This window comes from Tachypleus tridentatus, chromosome 13 (assembly GCF_004210375.1).
Source record: "Tachypleus tridentatus isolate NWPU-2018 chromosome 13, ASM421037v1, whole genome shotgun sequence".
In the NCBI taxonomy this organism is placed as follows: domain Eukaryota; kingdom Metazoa; phylum Arthropoda; class Merostomata; order Xiphosura; family Limulidae; genus Tachypleus; species Tachypleus tridentatus.
Genome location: NC_134837.1, coordinates 87,733,617 through 87,758,351, shown reverse-complemented (window position 1 = coordinate 87,758,351; position 24,735 = coordinate 87,733,617). Strand labels below are relative to the sequence as shown.

The 24,735-nt window shown below is 31.8% G+C and overlaps 1 protein-coding gene across 2 annotated transcripts in view; it reads right to left on the bottom strand.

The window, feature by feature from the left end:
- LOC143238148 (glutamate receptor 1-like) overlaps positions 1–22,954 on the bottom strand; it is a 126,489-nt gene extending 103,535 nt beyond the window's left edge. For both annotated transcript variants that reach the window (XM_076478122.1, XM_076478123.1), the window contains exons 1-2: positions 22,704–22,954; positions 18,883–19,032 (exon numbers count right to left, since the gene is read on the bottom strand). In XM_076478122.1, coding sequence (XP_076334237.1) covers positions 18,883–19,032; positions 22,704–22,782 — 229 coding nt within the window. In that variant the 5' untranslated portion in view covers positions 22,783–22,954. The remainder of the gene's footprint in view (positions 1–18,882; positions 19,033–22,703) is intronic.
- Between the last annotated feature and the right edge of the window lie 1,781 nt (positions 22,955–24,735).

The window sequence follows — 24,735 nt, the reverse complement described above, 5'->3', positions numbered from 1 at the left end:
ACATTTTGAGCTGAGGAAACTTATCTTCTGAATAGTTGTTTAGCTGGATGTATTAGACAACGTCAATATATTACTCACGGCACAAATAATCTAACATAGTCATGTTAAAGGGTTAATTAATTCACGCAAATTCCTTTTTTCAGAGTTATAGAACATGACACTTAGCATATAGTGGTTCAAGGGATGGCTTGTTTCGAATTTTCTACCAGCTGTAATTTAGTTTCAGTTATCTTCTCTTGTGAATTGCTTCGAATTAAGTATGTTGAAGTGAAACATTAGTTATTGTTATTAATCTGTTTCATGAATAAATTTAAAATAACGTTTTATTGAATATTAACCTGTATTTATGAACTGAATCAAGTCAACCTTTTCTCATTATGCAATAAAGTTAGTCTTAGACTCAACTTTCTCTTTCAAAACTAATAAAACTTAACTCCCATAATTCTAGCAAAAATCAACATGTTAGTCCTGTAATTCACTAACATTTTACCTTTCGTTGCATTTTTTGTTACAAATACATTTGAATAACCATGTTCCATGACACTTTTATTTCTTTTCCTGCTATAAGTAATTTTAGTCTCTTGTAAGCTACGTCTCAATCACATGTAACATTAAAAATGCATATTTAAAATCTAAATAAGTATATACATAAATTTGCTAAATTGAAGAGTCTTGTAAAGTAAAAATGATAATGGTAATGCATAACGAAGCAATTGGGCGTAGCTGATAAAGCGATTGTGCCTGTATATCTATTGTTTATTTGTTGTTAAAAACCAAGCTTTTACAATGAGCTGTTTCTGCTATGCCCATGTCGAGTAATAAATATTTCTTTTTAGCGCTATCACTATAGTTCATCAGGCTTTCGGCTGATGGGACACTATAACTGCTGTTAGATAATTAAACTTTAACCATAAAATATTTTACAAAAAAATAAAGATTATCTTAGAATTTGGGGGCTATTTTTTTGTTTATTAAGAGTATCAATACTCTTAATCTTCTAGAACTTATATATGTATTAAAACCACATAAAAAGTGTCGTATTAAAATTGAATAAATATATATATAACTTTTACTCTAAGAAATTTATACAATTTTTAATTTCCCCAGTTCCACGATGAAAAATTTTGTTCATTTTTAATTAGATAATTAATATACGTAAAGTATCTTTTCAGCTTGTTACGTAGAGGTTTACATAAGCACCAAAATAAAAACGCAGTTACACGTAAAAAAGATAAGCGAATGAGAGAGTGTATTGATGACCGTCGATAAATTGTTAACGCCTTGTGAGATTACAGGAAACCTGACACACAATTTCAGTGTAGATGTCACTAGTCCTAAATAATCAGGTTTTGTTACACTCTGTGACGCTTGTGTATCGTAAATGTCGTCATAAAAGTACCTTAAGGGAAAATTAGTTTTACGAAAGTTTCGATGAGAACTTTGTGCATTTCGTTGCACGTGATAGTTGTTCGTAATAATAAATAAATGTATATATATATATTTTGCAGGAAATTAGGTTTCTTACAACTGTTAGGTTCTTTGGAGGGATTTACTTGTTAATCATTAACCAATTTTACACCTCCAAATAAAATCATTCACCCGCTACTTAAAACATTATTTTTTTACACCAAAGTTTCATGAGATAAAGATTTGCTTTCTTTTTTGAAATACGAATATTTTTACTTAAGTATACGAAATCACTGAAGATATTAAATGTTAGATGGCATCTCCTGTTTCGCTGAAAAGAAATTGACTGGAAATGACTATAACCTTTTCTTTTGATTATTTGCTATGCCTTCTTTTCGACAAATTTCGGCTCATCATGGCCAGGTGATTAAAGCATTCAACTCCCGATCTGAAGGTCGCGAATTCGAATCCTCTTTAAACTAAATATGCTCACCATTGCAGCCGTAGAAGTGTTATAATGTGACTATCAATCCCACTATTCGTTGGTTAAATGATTAACTCTAGAGTTCGCGGGGGGGGGGTAGTGATGACTAGCTTGCCTTCCCTCTAGTCTTTCACCACTAAATTATGGACGGCTAGCGCAGATAGCCCTCGCATAGCTTTGCACGAAATTTAAAAACAAACAAAGAAATAATGCATTTTACAGAAGCAACATTGTAAGAAAATGTTTGAGTTTTACATTTCCACTTGTTTCCTTCATTGACTTCCTGTTTTTTTATCATAAATAACATCCAGATTTTGGAAATCCTTCATGATCAATCATCTCTTCGTTATTCGGTTTTACAGAATCGTTTTTGAACTTGTTCATCCAGAAGTTTATTTTTACTAGCTGTGTCAACATACTGAAACAACATTCAATCTAAATAAATTTAGAGAACTCTAATTTTTTTAGTAGTTTCAACGAGTTTGTCGTCTACCATTTGATTTTCTGAAAATTCACAATGACTGGGTGAACTTTAAAGTAATAACCTAAGCTGAGTTTTATAAACCGCGATTATCAATATATGTACAGCCATCACAGTTGTTACACTGGTTGCATCATGAATAACAACTGATCAAAGGCTAGCTAGATAGATCAATGATAACTAAAAAAATAAAAACGTAAATTATAAATTGACGTAGACAAATCTGTGTAATAAACTGGTGACGGATATCATTACACTAGGAAAATAAAACTTATAACGAATAAAGTGCATGAATCATCGTTTTTATACCATTGTTGTAATGATAAAATTATTTATATTGGTTTGGTTTGTTTTGAAATACGCACAAAGCTATACGAAGGCTATCTGCGTTAATTATCTATATAAGAATATGGTAAACTACCTAAATAAGGCTAAAAAACAATTTCGGTTAATATTCCTTTGCTTTAATTAACTTGACATGGTCCGAACTGTAAGATACATCACTAAGTACTGGTGTTGAATAACAATTTGAAGTTTGGTGACCACCATTCTCAGCAGAACGAAAATTGGCAGACGAGAATGGATAACCTAATATATTTATCTTTTAAATATAACAAATACGTACTGATTAGGAAAGCAAAATATGGTAGCTGTAAACTGACGACCTTTCAAATTCCCCTCGGTCATTTTCATAAAATTTCGTTTCATTCAATGAAAAATGATTTGATAAAGTTACATTTAAAAAAAAAATTAAGAAAATAGAGAAAACAACGAAAAAGAAATTTAGTTGATCAGCGACAACTCAATCAAAAATCCTCTTACGTATATATAGCCACAATTTTTCGTTTACATGTATCTCCCGGTGAGACAGCGGTAAATTCAGACACAGAATGCAAAAATCTGGGTTTCGATTCCCTGTAGTAAACATAGCTGATAGTCCAATATAGCTTTGCTCTAAAACAAATAAATCCTTTATATTTCTAAGGGATTAAGTATCTTTAGGATACTTAATTTTGAAATATATTTTCATTAAAGCGTTTGAATAGTACGTGTATGACTGTACATACGCTAACATTTACTTATATATATATATAACCTTAAATTGGAATCCTTACTTTATATGAACAGTATAATTTCAAATATGTTTCATGAACACAAAATTATCAATTCCAGAATGATAAACTTACGTTTCCAGATCCATCTATGCGGTTTTTAAGATTTTTGTTGCAATATATGGGTAGTTGATTTGCCATTATCACTCGTTTTCGCTGTTAACCACCTGAACCCGTATAAAGCATTAAAAACTCCTCAGTGATAAATTTTGGTTGAATTAGAAGCATAAGGAGATACTTTAAACTCCTATCTTAAGTTAACATGGAAAAGCAAATAAGATGTATTGACATTTGATTATTTTATTATGTATATTTTGAAATAATGGATATCATTCAAACATACTAGCTTTTAAGATGTTAAAGTTTAATGTTTTCTAAACAGAGAAAGATTGAGTGTTCTGGCAACATACTGTTTTTTCAGTTATAAGTGTATGTGTGTGATTTTCTGAGATAACCACTACATATATCGAACACTTTTGGGTGTGCTAGCTTGTTTCGAATTTTCCGGAAAGCTACACGATGGTTATTTGCCCTAGCCGTCCTAATTTAGCAGTAAGAATAGAGGGAAGGTAGCTAATTAAATCTACCCACAGCTAACTCTTGATGTACTCTTATACCAACAAATAATGGAATTAACCCTAACATTGTAACGCCCCTACAGAGGAGATTGTAAGCATGTTCGATGAGAGTGATTAAAATGTTCGACTCTATATACAGCGAGTCAAGAACCCTAACTGTCAGACCATGCCAAGTCTCCACTTTTAAAATGGAAATATAAATGTTAAAATATAAATATTTCCCATAAAATTTCGTTTTATTCTTAATAAAATATGTAAGGGCTAGAAATTTAACACACACTAGTAACAGTAAAAATGAATGATTGGACGGTTGTATAAAGAAAGAATGGATAAATTATTTTAAAATTACTATGATTGGAGTGATAATATTGATCTCAACATTTCATTCTTTTATGTTTCTTAAACACTTTTACACATTAGATTTATTCACCTCAGTTTCCTGCTTAACCATTTTATTTTTTATACTTCACCCATCCTATATTTCTGTGTCACTGGTCAAATGTATACAACTCTGACAAAAAAAAACATCATTAAGAAATTGTTAACATTGCAAAAGGTCATAAAACTATTCTTTGATACATTGTTTAGGCAGATTATTCAAGATGAAACTTTGTAGAATGGATGGCAACTGCCTGTTGTGGAAACACAAGTGTAGAGGACGAAATTTCCAATGGCGGAAGTAGTTGCCGTCCATTCTACAAAGTTTCATCAAGATCGTGAAACCTTTCAAAAGTTTTTGTTGTTGTTTTTTATAAAAGAGAAAGTATTTTTAGTTGACTATATATATAAGTAAATAAGAAAATCTGCTAGCGAAAATAAAATATTTTTGTCAGTCACTTAAAATGACTTGCTGTAGTGTTCATCTTTCATTTATTTTTTTCATTATTAAACAAATTTCTTTTAGTTTCAAGTATTAATTTACTTGAATTAATAACTGTAGGTTATTAAACTTACAGAAACTTACAGAAAATCAAAATTAAATTACAAATCAGTAAGGAGAATTGTTATTGTAAATAGTAGTGTTTATGTATTCTGAGTACTAATAGGCAATACGTGTGTAGAACTACTTTGTTAGCCAAGAATTAGTTTCTCCAATACACTTCCAGCCAACGAGATAGCTAGTTTAATATAAATACATAAAGATATAAAAAGCTTGCATTTTTACAGCTTGGAAATTTAACTTTAGCTAACAATTACCAGTTCATATACTTGTTATGTTTTGTTTTTTACCTTTCAAAATAAAAATATATCTATGGTAAAAAAAAGGAAAATTATCTGATTACAAAACATTTATTTAACCCTAGGTTTATGAAATACTTTACAATTATGAAAAATATAAACATAGTATACATAATAAGAATAAAAAATAAAATGTATTTGCTTATAGAATCTTTAAACAGAGATTATTGAAGGTAATCTAATAAAACATATGGAGCGTTTTGTCACCCCGGTGGCTCAGCGGTAAGTCCTCAGACTTAATGCTAAACATCAGGTTTCGAGATACCTGTGGTAAGCAAAGCACATAAAACCCATACGTAACAACGACCAAACCAATTTTTTTTTTATTAATTACACAAATAAGACTTCGTTAAACAAAAATTAAATAAAGTGGAAAATACTAAATTTGACAAAAAAGCATCTCTAAATGAATGGGTCAATGATTTATCTTGGTTTTATTTCTATGTTGATATGGTTAGAATATGTATATTTCATACATGGCACAGCCTTCACATTATTTGCACTTAGGTGGTAGTGATGACGCCTCATTTGTTAGCTACGAAAATATTTGCTCAATGGTGTATATACTTCATTGTATTAGTCAAGGAACAACTTCCAATTGTTTACATGGTTAAATATAACGTTGTGAATTGAAGATATAGGCACATATATGCATATTATGAAAGTGTGTATTTTAACATGAATATATAGATATGACAATAATTTTTATCGAAATAGAAAGGAGGTCTACATGTCAAAATTGGACCGTCTTTACAAACTGACTTCATGTTCATGTATTAGTTAAAATACATTAAAATAAACAATTTTGGCACTTGATGAATTACGCTTTTAAGAAACAATATAAACATACAAATTTCTTACTACATTCTTGGTTCTGTTAACCCACAGATGGCGTTTACTTCAAAGGTTATGAAAATAGATAGTTCCTACAATAATGAATTATGTATGAAGATTGCAGCTGGATTTTGTAGCTTATAAAAGTTCGCTAATGCGCTACGTACGATCAACTCCGACACCAATGTCCTGTGAATGTCGTTTTCTTGGCTTGTTGGTGGTTGCTTTAGACAGAAAATCGAAACCTCATGAAAAGTTAGAAATATATCAAGCTCAGCAAGCCCTTGGACCGATCAACCTGGGCTTATAACACATAAGTAATTCAAGCGTTGGAAGTTCGTAGAGTTCAATATTATACCAAGTTCTGTTTGTTTGCTTTTATGATATATTACCTAATTTAGGAATAAGTAAGCCACGTCAGTAAAAAACTGTAATAACGATTTTCGGAAGATAAAGTATATCAAAAGCCTTATTCGTATAAACTTTAAACCGAGTGTTTAACAATGTTTTTACTGGCATGCGATGTTCACGGTAACTTGAATAATGTTTGCTTTAGGCAGCAATAATAAGTATATATAGATATATGTTTTCCTGACAGAGCAACGTCGGTTTGGAAAATGTTTGGTTTCGATAGCATTCCATGATTTTAAAAAGGACATGACGTTACATTCTTACCCCGATCTTTTAAAGTTTGAAAATAAAAATCAGTACTGTCAGATATTTGTCCTGCCTTATATACCTAAAAATAGCGAGTACCGTAACTTTTATCATTAATAACATGTAAAAAGTCCTCTCTGATACCTCTCATCTCTAAATATTATTAACGCCTTTCTCATAAAAACCATTCAATCAATATAGTACCGAATTTTATATTTATTTAAGAGACAATAAATGGTAATCTCAGTTGACACATTTGCTAGGAAACCAAGCGGGCACGATATTTCATTATGAGCAGAAGACCGGGAAAATGTGTAATAACACTTTCAAGTACTAGTGGCTTAAAAATAGTGTTCAGACGCCTGTAAAAGACACATCATTGTAACGATTAGTAAAATGTAATTTAAACACATTTGATTTGTGTTTAAATAATACTTTTTGTCAATAGCATTCAGGAGTGTCGTGAAAAATTAAACATTATTATCGGTAACCCAGCTACTATGCTAGTTTTGTAACTTACGTTACTCGCAAATAAGATCGATTTTTTTTATTTATTTCTCTTCATTAATTCTTACAGAACTATGATTTTATGAACTAACCTGCAAAACCCATTTGGACAGTTGTTAAACATGTAACAAGACCCAGTTAGCGCGTTCTGAAAACGTAACATTGTAAAAAAAAAGAAAGATGCAAAAATAAAACATCAGTAGTGTCAAATGTGTCTTAATCTATTGACTTGTGGATATTTCGTACAGAATATATTGTAAGATACTAAAAACGAGAAAATCGATATATATATGAAATGCTTTCAGTGCTTGGTCACGCATGATATATTGGACGTGACACCATATAATAATATCTGGAAATAAAACATGTGCAAATTGACAATATATGTAGTCAGATTGCATGTTCATTGAGTGGAAAATTATTGTAAATCAATTTCGCTCAATTAATGATTGTATAGCATCCAAAAACTATCTTTGAAATGGTTGAATCATGAAATATTCGTGCGTCAGTGGCCATGACGAAAATCTGTTTTAGGTTTTAGAATGGCACATCAGGTCTTAAATATTAACCCCATAAACTGTTTTGAAATTCACCTGAGTGAATTAATCTAAATGGCGAGAAGTCTTCCAGTCCTTATTATTTGGAACAGTCTTTGAGACAGTGATAGAGACAAGTTTTATCAGAGACCTGTTTGTAACTAGCTTACAACATACAGTTGTCATTCATGTAATAAACCTTGTTGTCAAACTTGCAAGTTCTTAAAGACTACTGACTCTTTTGCTGACAGGTACAACCGAGAAACTTTAATTTTTCTAAGTAAATCATATGTAAAAAAGAGAATATCACATGTTGTAAAAAAAAATGCAATCACCAGTATGTTGACTCAAACGACCCTCGGAGAACGTTTCAACAACCATAAGTCTTATATTAACAGCTCAAACGACCCCCAGAGAATGTTTCAATAATTATAAGTTTTCTCTGAACAGCAAAAAAGATCTTCCTTCATCCAATTCGGACATTCTGTTAACAATGTTATCCTCACTGGTATTGGAATATACTTTAAAACTAAAGCTGATAGAGAGATAAGAGAAGCTTATTGCATTGTTAATTTAAATACTGTTCAACCTTATTGAATACATATAAATTCTAGAATCAGTGATCTCCACTCATTGATTTGCTTTCTGTTGGAAAAATATTTTTATTTATATTTTTCGTGTAGTGTGAACTCTCGATGTTTATCCACAGTTTTTCTAATACTATTTATTTATAGTAATTTTCCACTCCTGTCTTTAGAAACTGATATGATTGTTTGTTTGTTGAATTTCGCGCCAAGCTACACGAGAGATATCTGCGCTAATCGTCCCTAATTTAGCAGTGTAAGACTAGAAGGAAGGAAGCTAGTCATCACTATCCACCGCCAACTCTTGGGCTACTCTTTTACTAACGAATAGTACGATTGATCGTACCATCATAACGTCCCCACGGCTGAAATAACGAGCTTGTTTGGTGTGATGGGGTTTGAACACGTGACCCTCAGATTACGAGTCGAGTGCCTTAACCACCTGGCCATGCTGAGTCAAGACTAGAGGGAAGGCAAGCTATTCAGCACCATCCACCACGAACTCTTGAGCTACTTTTTTACTAATGAATAGTGAGATTGACTGAACATTATTACGTTTCTACGGCTGAAAGGGCAAGCATGTTTGGTGTGATGGGATTAGAAGCCGGGACCTTCAAATTATGGGTCAAGCACCTTAACCACCTGACCAGGCCAGGCCCTGATATGATTAACTTTGTCTTCAGTTAATCTCCATGTGTCTCCTTTAGTTTATTTTAACTACACTTAAGTGTTGATCATTTCTAAAGCAAACCATCTTTAACAGCTTTTTACATAACGCAGAACGGAATATCTGCGAACTTACAAAACTAGAAACCAGATATTGATGCCCGTGATGAGATCACAGATACCCTATTGTGTAGCTTTTCTCTTAACTTGGAACAAATATAATTCTCTCCTTTCCAATAATGTTTCACCAGAAATACTTACAACAGCATGTTGAAAAAATATGCAAAAACACTTTCTAGAAGCTTAAGTGACCTTCATGACATCACTCAACTCTCTTTATATATGACTTATTAAGTTACACCACCATTTACAGTTTGCCCCTACAGAAGAAAGGTCTACCTTTCCAAAGCGATCGGGTTATACAGTTTTTATTGTTTTATATTAAGACTTTTTAAGCCAATGTATTTTTCTGAAATCATGAATATATTAGCAGTAATATTTCTTCACCTTGAGATTAAAAATGTAAAATGTGAAAAATTAAAAACATCAAAGTATTTTAGATCAGTATTTCCCAAAGCTCGTACTACGTCACGCTTCTATGTCATTGTTCCCATTAAGCTGGTGGTGTACCTTAAGACATTCCACTTTTCCACAACAATTTCAAGAAATCCACTATAGCTACCTGCGTCAGGTGCGGCGTTTATTTAGGTTGCCTCATGAGATGATGAGACAGTGACGCGTGTGCTTATTTCACAGGCAGTAGTACAGGTAGAATTTTTGTTTGTTTGTTTGTTTTGGAATTTCGCACAAAGCAACTCAAGGGCTATCTGTGCTAGCCGTCCTTAATTTAGCAGTGTAAGACTCTAGTCATCACCACCCACCGCCAACTCTTGGGCTACTTTTTTACCAACGAATAGTTGGATTAACCGTCACATTATAACGCCCCCACGGCTGGGAGGGCGAGCATGTTTTGGCACGACTAGGGCGCGAACCCGCGACCCTCAGATTACGAAGCGCACGCCTTAACGCGCTAGGCCATGCCGGGCCACAGGTAGAATTGAAATGGTGTCAATAAGAAAAATATGAATAAAGGAAAAAGTATTAGAATCTCACTCTTGGGTATACCAAAGTACCCTTGAAAATTTCATAATGACGACAAGTCTGAATGCTAGAAAGTTTCATTGCGAACAGGCTTTATAGTATAGGCAAACAATTGCAATAAAATACATTAAAATAGCAAGTCCAATTTAATGACCAAGTAAACATTCAATCACAAGCTTTCTCGTTGATTGTTTCTGTGTGTTACCTTATTTACACTATACCGCAATTGCAAATCATTGTTTTATTTAAGATTAAATATGTTATTTGAAACAAGCAACATTTATTTTCGATTTTAATATGAAAACGGGGCTCGGCATGGCCAAGCGTGTTAAGGTGTGCGACTCGTAATCTGAGGGTCGCGGGTTCGTATCTCCGTCGCGCCAAACATGCTCGCCCTTTCAGTCGTGGGGACGTTATAATGTGACGGTCAATCCAACTATTCGTTGGTAAAAGAGTAGCCCAAGAGTTGGTGGTAGGTGGTTATGACTAGCTGACTTCCCTCTAGTCTTACACTGCTAAATGAGGGACGGCTAGCACAGATAGCCCTCGTGTAGCTTTGCGCAAAATTCAAAAACAAACACACAAACAAGTTAAATATACGGTTGTATGCTACTTCTTCCTTGTGTTATTATGTTGAGATGATGCAAGTGACATCCGTAATATGTTATTTGTTTTGTTTTTGAATGACTGATATTAACCATCCCTGCAATTACGTTTTAATACAAAAATTTTTCCATTAAATTTTTTAATGTATTGTTTCAATAGACATAGGAAAATCGTACTTATAACCAATTTCTAAATGCAAAAAAGATTCATAACTGTTATTTATTGTTGATTTATTATTTTGCAGTCATTCTTGTCTTGCTCTGTACCTAAGCTTTTTAACGGAACACCAAATTTCTGTAAGAAAGTTATCTCAAGGGATAATGTTAACGTGAATTTACACTAGAATTACTATAGTTGATAATAATTATAAAAACAGATACTTCGTTTGAAACTATGTTACCTCAGTGACTTTGGCTAACATCATTGTTTTGGGTTGTAAGTTATAATATAATAATAAAACAAGAAGAAAAAGAAAGAAAAACTAACAAATTCAAACTCTTTCTATAATATTTACAAATATTCCAGGAACTTGTGACTCAGTCATTACATAGATATTGTTATGAAAGGAAATTCTGTATAGTACTGTAAAGTTCTGATTGCTTATTGCAGAGATATCTAAAATACAATTTCAATGAACAATACAAGCCATCCATACATAGACAGTGCTATTGCCTACGTGATAATCTGACAGTATTTATTCTTATAAAAAAACGTGGGTAGTTACAGTTCTAAATGTCAAATTATGCAAAGCACTAACCACACAAATTACCCAAGAAACTGTCAGGCAGATTTCAGAACGATTCTGTATTCTAAAGTGTTGATTTATAAGAAAAAATAAAACCCACACCCATTAAAATTGATTTGTTGATGACGCGCTATTTTATCATCGTGTCAAACTGACAATACCTTAATGTTTCGTTGTGGTTTTAAAGTGTGGATATTATTAGTCAAAAATAATAAAACTTTGAAACATGTTTTTCTAATGGAAAATGACAAATGCAATTGTGTTAACACATTTTATTAGACGATCTTTCAGCTACTAATTTACTATAAAAACAGATTGATCGAAGAAGATATATTTAATGAAAAGTAGTTAAAAGGACACTTTCAATAAGAAAAGAATTTTCAAGTACAAGTAAGCTGTACAATTGAACAACCACATCAGAAACACTGAGGATTCAGGTGCAGTAACCTCTAATTGTAGATTAATGACCAGAAGGAGAATAGCCAATCAGTAGCACTCTATGCCAAAATTATTTGTCCAGCTTTTTTTCTATCGATTTGGTTTGTTTTGAATTTTGCGTAAAGCTACATGAGGACTATCTGCGCTAACCATCCATAGTTTAGCAGTGAAAGACTAAACAGAAAGCATCTAGTCACCGTTACCCACCGCCTAATGTTGGGCTTCTCGTTTACCAACAGATAATGGGATCAACCTTTATAACATAATGCCACTCTGGCTGAAAGGTCGAGCATGTTTGATGAAGAGGATTCAAGCCTCCGACCCATATATTGCAAGTATAGCGCCTTAGTCACTAGACCATGTTGTTTTGAGTTAGATGTAGGCCACTTGTCTCATCTTATGCGACTGTTTTATCTAATCCCATACGTAAAATGGCCACCCAACCTCAGTAATTTGTTTGTCTCAGTATCTAAAAACAACCTTTTTTAAAATTACAAATAACATTTATGATAAAAGATTAAACTTTCAGGTCAGAAACATCAAAGATTCAGGTATGGTGGTCTGTAATTATAAATTAATGGCCAGACAGAGGATAGCCAATCAGTAGCACTGATATAAAAAGGTATTTATCCAGATCCTTCAGTCAAAAAATGGAACTGGAAAGAGCGAATCTTTGAAAAATAATCATGTTTTTTGGATTATGATTTATCTTCTTTCATGTAAGATGTTTCCAAAATAATACATACTTGAGAATTTATAATATAACTTTGACTTTATTTCTTGAAACAGTACAAGTTATATTACGTTTATTTATTGGCAGTTTTTAAAAATTTAAGTCTAAGCTGTGAAAACATTTTAAAGAAAATATCTAATTAATATTTTAGAGTGTGATTATTCCTAGTTGTGATATCTTTTTACAAGGTCCTGAAACTTTATTAAAAGAAAATATTGTTTATATATATAAGATGTTAGCTTTCTGAATTGTCAAATATATTATACTATCAAATTGTTCTTCATTTGCATATATAACTAATCAAGATCGTAAGTTGTATAAGTTTCATATTCTTACACATGACCAGACGTTTTTAATAATTCAGTTTAACTAATGAAAACTCTACTTCTAAATGTTGTGCTATTAAGAATAGAGTTTTAAAAAATAACTTTAATTTTAAGTTACCCATACTAAAACAATTGAACATTTGATTTTAGAATTTTCATAAACCTGTGATTGTTACATTGCAGTTCAAGTAAATGGATTATTTGATATAATAAAAACATAAATTAGTACTTCAAACTGTCATTTTAATGTCTTTGCAATTTTGAAAACCAACCACATTACTTATAAATTGAGGAATACCAGGATCTTCTTAAGTACAGTAATAATATATATTTATTTACTATACAAACGGGTAATTTTAAAGGATAACATATTTTCAACAACAAGACAATATTTTAAAAAGTACATTAACTAGTGGCTTTAAATGTTGCAAATTAAGAAATAAAATAATAAAGAAACATGATTTTAGTGAACGCCGCTCAGATGAATCACACAGAGATATTATGAAAGGTATAAATATTATAAACATGAGTGGCCTGTCATACGACTAGCTTCAAAGGTTGACAACTATATCACAATACACTAAATGCTTTTCTAATGAACTTCTAATAAGTATTTCCCAACGGATAGTTTGATTATCTCGCAATAAGATGAAGCTTGTTCAAGTCAGATCACCAGACGTTGATATAGCAGTGTAATAAATTAACGATTTTTGCAATACTTAAGACTTTTGTTATGGCGTTGTGAATAGAATAAATTAAGATGTGCTCCAAACTGTAGCACTAATTGGTCAAAAATAACTGAACGTTTTGTTTAATAGCCATTAAGGATTATATCAGGCTGTGTAGAAACGTTTTAAAGGTTTCAACTATTTGGTTTTAATGAAATATTTTTAATCTTTTGTGTTTTAAACTCAATATTGTCTGGTATGTTCGTAAAAGATTTGTTGACAAAGGTCTCTGTTATTAATAACTTCTGATCCAAGGTAAACTAACAATATAGACCAGAAGCAAAACGTAACCTACAAATTAATTAAGCCAATTTTATATTCACAGTAAAGAAGCGGCATTTATCCATCAAACTATGTTTCTTCCTTCTTGCACGAGCCCTGTGTTCACATCAAAGATAATAGGGGGAAGGAAGGCACAAAGTAATTATTAATAACGTCTGATTAAACTCAAGGTAATATATTGACGACAAGGCCTTGTTGTTGACGAGGCCAATCGGCGGCTCAGATAATTGCTATTTTTTTACAAGTTTAAACTTAATAAACTACAGTAAAATGTCTAAAACAAACAATGTTCGTAAAAATTGGTATGGTTTTATTTTAGCATAAAGCTGCACATCAGATTCTCTACCAACCACAAGGAAATGGATCCCAGGATTTGAGAATTGGAAGTCCATCACGTTACCGCTAACATTCCGAGGGATCAGTAACATTTGAACTATTCACCGTTTAAAAAGATGTTTTATTGTTATAAATATTTGTTCATATCTGAGTAAGAAAGTTCCAAATACAAAGTAATATTTAAAAATTAACAGCTTACAAGTTTTCATTATTTTGCGAGTGCGTTTCTTATAGCAAAGCTACATGGAGCTGTCTACTGTGTCCACCAAGGGGTATCGAACCGCTGATTTTAGCGCCGTAAATCCGAAGACTTACCACAATATTTTGAAATACGCTGATGCAAAATACGTATTTCCATACAAAATAACAACACAAGACTTCAATAATTTATTAATTTAGACAATTAAGCACCAAATTTACTTAAAACGGTTTGATTCAAATGTAAAATTACTAGTAAAAACATACCCTTTCATGAATAAAAAATTAAAGATAAATAATACTTTTTAATTTATTAATATTCCATCGAAATAACATATTTGAATGACATTACTACTTTTAGCTACTTCAGTTTAAGTTCCTGATTAATATAAGAAGAAATAATAATCTTGTAAATAAAAGAAATAAAATATCCATAACTACAGATTAGGTGTGTAGGTGTATTGTCTTTTGTTTAATAGATATCTATTAAGAGTTAATAGCGATCCAGAGCTGTTCATGGTGCCACTCGTCCGTTATTTGCACAGAATTTGTTGGATTTAACTTCGAGTTGGCATTCATAAAAAAATAAGAGTTCACACCATTGTAACCACGAAGCTCATCTGAGGTAATTAGACACGTGCTATTTAAATGTAAGAATGTAATGTTGCAGCTGTACCTCATAACTTACATGTCGTGTATAGAGTCGGGAATAAGGCTTCGTATTAATCGTATAGATACAATAATGAAACTTAGCTCGATTTCTCAACTTTTTCTTTCAGTTTTCTAATCTTGTGTAGACCCCACACAAAAACGACCCGTCTTTTATCATGATTAAATTATCTTGGTAGCACAATAATTACTAAACCTTTTGCTCTAAATTATCAACCATATAAAACATGTGGTTGTAGAGTGAGTTGTTTTCGTACCATTATATTCCTTACTATATACGAATGAAGTAACTTAATTTGCTAGTTTTTGTTTCATAAGGAGTTCAGAGTTTTTACATATTTTTATCGATTGCATGAGACGTATCCACTATCCAAAATATTATAGAATTGTAATTCATTAAAATTTTAAATTAGCTATAAAACTAGTCATATTCTATTCTCTCTCTCTGTTGGTGATTTATTGCTATTGCTTGGCTCAAAATCTAAGGCAGTTACACCTTTTCATTGCTTGCAATTTAATAAATCTACATAAAGTATACTTAAATATAAGCACATTCTTTGCAACTAGAATTACATTTTATTTGGTAATTACAGAAATATTATATTACAGTATATATTTTTTAGAATATTTCAAGTATCGAAGACATTGATAATTGTAAAACATACATGAAGGAAAATGCTACAGTAAGAACGATCAAATTGTTTGAGCAGTCAGCAAGCTTTTTAAGGCGTAATAAACTTTTTCTTTTAACTGAGTTTTCGCAATAATAAATTTGAAAAGTGATAGTCATTAGACTACTCATTTGAAGTAATACAAGATGCTTTTAGATTTATGTTTTTATTATGCAGATTTTATTGCTCATGTATATAGCTTCCTAAGAAAATATAAGGAGTAAAATCAAGCGTTCTATAGTTACGTGATCATTCGTTCGACGTCTAAGTAAGCCTGGTATAGTACCAGCACTACCTGCACCTTGTGTGAGCCACTTATTCTAAATAGTCGCACAACAGAATTATCAGTTAGATATTCTAAATAACGCTACAATGACAAGTTTAGTTTTCTATTGCAAAAACTACACTATCATAACTGTGCTGCACTCTATCCACCAATGGGAATTGTGTCTCAGATGTTTGCGCTATAATTCCGTAAACGTACCGCTGACTTATCAGCAGACACACTATGATAAAGGTAATCCATTCAGTAAAGAACAAAACATTTAACAATGAATATATATGTGTGTGTGTGTGTGTAACTGTACCTTTTAAGAGAACAATGAAAAATGTTGATAATTTTAACTTAAAACACGTGAGTAAACGCAACATAATATCTACGTATGAACGCAAGGATGCTCTGTCAAAGGCGGACAAAATTCTTCCGAACTGGATTACACGCGCCTTCTGCCAAGATGAGTTACAGCTATCCCGAGGTGAAGTAGGCTTTGATTTAAGCTATCGAATGAAGATAAGTTAAATAAAATATTAAAGTGTGAATTCATATAACCGACTATTCTTTGAAATTAAAATGTTTATTGTTACTTACACTTCATATTTCTACAGACGTTTACTCATGCTAATAACAACAAGATCTAATAAGATCTTAAACGCTTATAAACAGCAGCTGTAATTTTATATGTAATACTACTGTATTGTAAAGTACGGGATGTAGCAAACTACGCACTACTATAACATATCTTTAAAATCTATAAGTAGTATCTGTAACATCTACAACCATTTACTGTAGCACCTGCAATTACTAACTACAACTTCCTCAGCTATTTATTAAGAATTACACCAAGAGGTAACAAAAAGGCCCGGCATGGCCAAGTGATTAAGACACTCGACTCCTACTTTGAGGGTCGCGGGTTCGACTCCCGTCACACCACACATGGTCGCCCTTTCAGCCTGGAGGCGTTATAATGTGACGGTCAATCCAACCGTTCGTTGGTAAAATAGTAGCCCAAGAGTTGGCGGTGGGTGGTGATGAGTAGCTGCCTTCCCCGTAGTCTTACACAGCTAAATTAGGGATCGCTAGGTGAGATAGCCCTAGTGTAACTTTACGCGAAACTAAAAACAAGTAATAAAACCACCATCATCAAGTGTTAAACAAGGTTTCCAGACTTATTTTACAGCTATAGCTTCCCGAATCCAAAAGAGGTTAATTATATCACTAAGCGGTTTGTAAATTGCTATAATTTCTTTTTCTGTGATACGTTTGTGTCATCTTTAATAATTAAAAAAAAGGCTGTAAAAAGTATTAAGACTGAGTAACATGTGCCATATAGGAATATAAAACGTAAATAAAAAATAAGTAAAGTTTGGTATAATAACATTTTCCTGCCAAAGTGCAGTGGTTGATATATTAAAATAAAAGATGCTATATGAATAAATTGCTTCTGCTTTTCCTGAAACGTTTCTTAGGAAAATGGTGACATCGAAAATAGATCTCAATCTACAATTTCTTGTATCTGGAAAACAGTTTAGTTTCCTGAGGATACGGTCTGGCGTTAGAAGTATATTTATATAGATATAAGCAAAGCATATCTGACGTCCAACAGTTTTAGTTTCCTAAGGATACGGACTGACGTTAAAAATATATTATCTCTTCTATATTAGTAATGTATGTATAACGTCTACACAACTTTTATCCTTATAGAAATGCAGTCTGACATTTGAAAATATTCTCTTTTCTATACAAATGGTGTAGGTCTACTGTCCACACAGGTTTTCTCGTTATAGAAATACCCTGACATTAGAAATGTGTTCTCTTTCCTATTATATATAAGTGGTGTACGTCTAATGTCCATACAGTTCTTCTTTTAGAAACTTAGTTTAAAGTCATTTGCAGTATGTTGTTGTTTACTGGATACAGTGTCTGGTACTCATAATAGCTTTTGTTTAATATGATTTATATTTTACATTGACAAGAATATGAAATTTCTAAGATTCACATCAACACGTAGAACAATTATTTTAGCCACAGACAGTATAGTTTTATACACGATTAGTATTTTCATGAATTAAATCAGTGCCTTGTAATAGATATTTTAATTTCATTATTTTGTTGTTTATCCTGTTTTTTATGATGCGTTTACTAACCCAGCTGTAGATTACATACAATGTTAATTGTTAGCTTACATTTCAGTAAATGAATACATATCTTCTTACAACTATTATTATTGCATAAACTGGGAATACAGAAGAGTAACTTAAAAGGGAAGTATCCTTACTCATCAGATTTTAGTAAAGTTAGGATAGACGAAAAGTTTCTAAGCAATGTTAAACAAACTAAACTCGTTTTGTTGGTCTAGTAAGAAAAATATCACTTGTATCGAAATTCTGCATTCCTAAAAAAATATATAATTTATCGATACCTATGGTTTAATTGTACATTATTAATTTTATTAACATTTAACGGGTTTGTTTAGCGTTTTTCTAGAAGTATTAGGTTGTATTAAATCACACGATATAACTTTAACGCCATTTATATTACATTACTAACTGGATTTGATAAGAACAGTTCAAACGCACTATAACTGTATAGTTTAGTTGATTATTTCGATTCAATTAAGAAAGCACTAAACGAAAGTATAATTTGTGAACTGATTGTATTCAATATATATACATATATATACTTACGTTCCCTGGCGACTTTAAAGGGATCGTCACTATCTACTTCCTCTGGTATACTTTTCACTTTCATTCTTGACTGCCGGGACATATCTTGCATGTGTAGGAAGTAGATGAATGCCGTTTTCATCTCGCTTGTGCCAGGCGTGAATATGCCCCCTGTGTAGTGTACATGTAAGAATATAATAAAAAGTTATGTGTTAGTATAAATTGTATGTAATTAGTAGTGTATAGATGTTATGATTATGAAACACTAAAATGAACAGCAAATCAAACAGCTGCTCTAAGAGCCCAAAACTAATATAGACCATTTCCAGTCCACATTTGCCAACTACAAGAGTGTTTTTGGTGTGTAATCAGTTTTAATGTCACAGATAAAACAATGTGTTAGTTTAAGTTGGGTCCCTGAATATTACATGTGAAGGTGTACATCTGTTGTAAGAAATTGATGACATTAAAAGGTTTCGACCTTCACGTGCGATGTAGGTGAATATTTTAGTGCTAATATCTTACCTTAAATAACATACCTTCAATTTAAAGTAAACCTATAAAAAATCGTAATTAGACAAATGCGTTTAAAAATATTTCCTGATATCAATACAAAACCTGGCATAACCTTGTAATTAGGGCATTCGATTCACAATGTGTGACGTCGGGGGCACGAATTATGTCGCTAAATATATTTGCCTTTTTAACTGAGAAGGAATGATTACGTGACATTCAATACCACCATTCGTTGGTAAAAGAGTAGCCCAAGAATTGATAGTGGGTGGTGTTGAGTAACTGTCTTTCCTCAAACTGAAATTAGGTACGGCTAGTTTCGCACAAAATTCAATAAACAAACAAATAAAAATTAATATAACCTGTTTTAAGTTCACAATTATCACTTTAAAGCATAATTCCTATTCATCGCCATAGATAAATGCTTTTATTTCATGATTAATTTTGGCAACAATGTGTTCTGATATATTCTGTTTTCAATCTATAAAAAAAATAAGATATCTTTTTCTAAACATGTGTTGTCTTTTATAGTAGCTCAATATTTCATAACTATCATAACTGAATTAGATAGTCCTATGAAGTTGTTAATTCACTGAAAAGTAAATAACTGATTGAAGTGGAAATTAAGTCCATGTTCTTACTTGCCAGACAAGACTTAAAAGTCGTTGGTTTTCTGGCCTTACTTTTATAATATTCCAATCACATTCTAATTATCATAATTTTAACAAAATCCAATACACGAATACCATTAATATTTGCATAGCTTAGAAATCCTACTATTTTCTTTACTGAAAATAATGAAGTAAAGACGAACATTAAAGGTATTTTACATTCGTAGATTGTTGGTTAACATAAAACTAGACCTGAAATCCTATGAAGCATCAAATCAGTAGCGTAATAACAAATGTTCTTTATAAATGTCATAATAGTTATATTATATGGTATTCCAAACTTTGTTGCATAGCTTAAATCCCTCATAAAGAGTTTAATAAAAAAATAATTTTGTCCCTTATAAATTTGCTATTACAAAAATAACTCTTTTTGAGTTAAACAAATTGTTCTCTCTGAGTAATATTTTAAGACATTACCTGTTAAAATTACCTTTCTTTCCTCTATCAGTTAGATACAAAACAGACAATTGATTGTTAAAATTTTAACAATAATTTGTTATGATGCATAAGGACGTTTCAATTTATTGATCTTAAAAAAAACGCTTTACAATAGTGACAGCATTAGGGTATTTCTTTTGGGACAATTATTATAATTTTAAGCATATGTCCTTATCTCATCTAAAGTGCTTGTTCTAATTGGTTTTAATATTGTAGTTATGCTACGTATGCGTTTGTACATTGAGTTTGTATCCTCTGGAAATAACATTAAAAAACATCATATCCAGAAATTGCTCTGGTGAAATCCGATAATTAGCATATAGTTTGGATATATCCGTAACATATCCAACCTTAACAAATTACATTTAATCCATACTTCAAAACAATTTTATTCAACTGATCCATTAGAATAAACATGCGAAACGTTTGTAATATTTGCTTAACGTATGCTTATTCGTGTATTTCTTCATTCCACCTTTTCCTCAAAAATAACTTTATTAAACACTAAATAAGATAACTAACCCTAAAATCAGAAACAAAATTCCTTAACATTTGACTCAAGTAAAAATTACAAAAATGTAGTAGGTGATATGGATTATCAATAAATAATATAAAATTATTATTTTAATTGCATAGCCTAATAGGTTAAAACATTTTATCAATATCATACAGTCTATTTTCATTTTAAATTATTTTTCCCCTTTAAGGTACTCCACTTGTTTATTTAAGTTCTGTGAAAAAAAAAATTTCAACGTTGAATATGATTAACGTCGAAACATTACATTATTACTACAACATCTTAAAGATTTTATGAAAGTTAATATTTTCTACACGTTCTGTAAACAAACTAAACAAGTTGTTAAAATGTAGTGTTTAAGATGCTAATAACTATCAAAAACTGGCATGTTTGTACAATATATTTCTGACATATTTTGTTTTTCTACAGATTGTTTGTTTGTTTGTTTAGAATTAAGCACTAAGCTACACAATGGATTATCTGTGTTCTGCCCATTACGGGTATTTAAATCCGGTTTTTAGAAGTGGGAATCCACAAGGGGCTTTCTACAGAAACGAAATACCCCACTGAGGCATTGTTTTCGCTATATTCCGCATATTTAGGAGTTTATTGTTTTTTACAATCTGTAACATAACTTTTTAATATATTATAAGTATTAAGTCGTAATAATAATAAGTTAAATACTTTTGTTTAAGGGAAAACATTAAGAAACATTGTTATCGCATAGTTAATTTTCTTATTTCATAATTTTTGTTTACTTGCAAAATTCTCTAATTTTAGAATTGTAAATATTGATTATCTATTTGCGCTCTTTTTTGGTGATGTATAATATTAGGATTATATTACTAAACATAGGTTACAGAACAGATAGACCATTATGTAACTTTGTGCTTGGCAATAGAAACAGTTTTGGTCGGTGTTGTGCGATCCAACCTAGAGTTTTGATTAAATCTGTTTCAAACGTTTCAAAAACTTCTGGTTTACTTGACTTCTTATCGAAAATATTGCAAATATATTAAGTTTTATTTCGATAAAACGAACAAAAATATCACATGCATATATTCGCCATTTTTGCTGGAAGAAACAAAACAGATGAAGGTTTGTGTAATTAAATATCGAATGAAGCTCTTTAAAAAGCAATATATACAATATATACCAACTCGTAAAGATACACATTAGTGTAAACAACTGGTAGACGTCGCTTAGATTATTACACTTTAATGTAGGTAACAGTTTCACTTCTTAATCGGCGTAGCTTTCGTTAACAGTTTAGTCCTATCATCTGTTACATCTTATACTTGTATAATATTTTTCATAAAATGTATTTCTTTATTAATTAAGCATGTTCTAGTATTTCTGTCCAAAAGTCTAGCTTATATTCCATGTTCGTTAAAACTGTGTTTGTCGGTGAAATGCTATACAAACTAGAGTTGCGATTACAGTTCTTTCAAATGTCTTCCACAACTTTTAGATTTACTTGGTGTCTTTCGACAAATCACAGGCCCTTTTTTTTACGTTAAACTCGAGCTGAATGGAAAATAGTCTAAACCAGAAATAACTGGAGACGATGGCATATTTAAATATAAGTTAGATTAAAAAGAATTAAACTATATAACATCTCTTATAATATAATAATAACAATACATTTTGATTACCTTAACAGAAAACAAACAAAGAATTAAGTGAGATTAGTTTCACCTTACCTATAGGTATTTCATCTCCAAAACTTCGAGAAAAACTGAACACTAGCGTTAAGTATAAGAAAACTGTTGCCATCATCATGCAAACAAAGATTGTTAGAGAAGAAGCATGGTGGAACCTATGTCTGACACACGCTCAGAATTTTTCAAACTTTGCTTGACGCAGTGTCCCCACTGTGTTTCGGAGAAGGCTCTGAGTTTCGCCGGGACTAATCTCGAACATCGGCAATATTCCGTGTAGGTTGGTCGGCAGTAGCTACCAACACGATATATCTGCGCGTGCGTGATGGATGCTCATCACGAAGTCACTGGTAGTGGCTTCTGCCGACACTACGTCTCCTGATGGGTGGGTTTATGTTTGATTTATGAAATGGCTAGCCCTGTTTATTAAGCTTTTTTTCAAGCATCCACTACAATTGTTTTATTACACATTATCCTCTTCACGTGCTAAGATGCTCTCGACATTTTCACGATTCTGATAGAACTTTCCACAAACATCTCTCGCAAGACGGACCAAGAACTCTTATTTTTACTTTATTCAAATAAATATGTCAAATATTTTTCACTCTCCCTTTTTTCATGCTTGTCGAAAGCAGAATAGCCTAATGTCCACAACCTACGTCATTCGTACACTCCCTACTAAATGTGATTACTTATATGACGCTTACTAATATTACTATTTTTTTCATAAACTCTAGACTTCAACTAGATAGGTTGTATGTTTCATTTATCTGAATTTCCGTGGTAAAGTGTTCACGTTAAATTCATCAGAGCTTTTTCTTTTAACTTAAAACTTTGACAGTTGTTTTTTATTTTGTGAAAGGACTCAAGAGGTGTTGAAACTTAGTATTATATATCGTTAACGTACCTTCGAAGATGTTTTATGTGAAATAAAATAAAATCGTAATGTCGTAATCTTTACTCTTATCGGGTTAAGTAGTTATGTTGGAGTATGTAAATTAGAAAGCTATGTAAAAACACATTTTAAAATTGCTGTGGAAAAGTAGGAATCAAAGCTACATTTCACTTGTTTTGTAGTTACGTAGGTATTATGATGTCAGGAGAAATTGATCGCTTTTGGAAAGGATATGCAACAGGCCTTTCCGAAGCAACATCTTCATACACACAAATCTTAGAGACCTGTTCATGCCCAAGATATATAGAATTTACAAAACGAATGTATTATTTGTACTTAATTAAGTTAGAAATCAAAAGAATATGGATCAATGTGGGGTTCCAGAACCATCCAGGAAAAGACCTGCAATAAATGATACACCGATCATGGTGAGCAAGGTACGACGTTTTGTAACAGGTGAATCTCTAACGTCTCAAAACCTATTTGTTCCAGGTAACGTTAGGAAGCATAATCTATAATTAATTTTGTCTTGAGAAGTAATACAAGTTATGTGAACACAACTTGTTTCCACAGCATATATGTTCAAAAATCTCGTACCTCAAGGAGTTAATGAATGAAACAGCTACTCATGTTATTCTTAACGAAAGTGTAACGAGAAAAAATCGACTATTGATTTCTGTGGGTTCGTACTGAGTGAAATGAACCCTGAAACCGTCATTCTCGCACAACAGATGGCTTATGGAAGGCAAGCAGAGAGGAGTGTTCTACTATTGACATAACAACTTTACGACGGAGTTATTCCAAATGGAAAGTACTATGCATACCTATTGTGAAGATACTAGGCTGTCAGACAAAGCATGCTTGGACGTCATGATAGGGAATGTAATATTGTAACATGTCTTTAAAACAGTTTTATAAAAAATACTCAACCTCCGTAGCAAGCAAGTAGGCATATTTAAAAGAAACAAAAATTAAGTCTCGAAAAACGTTTTCCCAAACAACCACACATGATGAAACCTTTTGAATAACCTCACACATGAGAAAGTAAAGTAAGTCAGTAACTAACTCATCAAGTGGTTACAACAAAATAAATTGACACGCAATTTTTTTATTTGTGTTATCCTTTGCATGAATAAACTGGAGAATAAATACCAATGTGAATGAGCAAATCGCGACTTT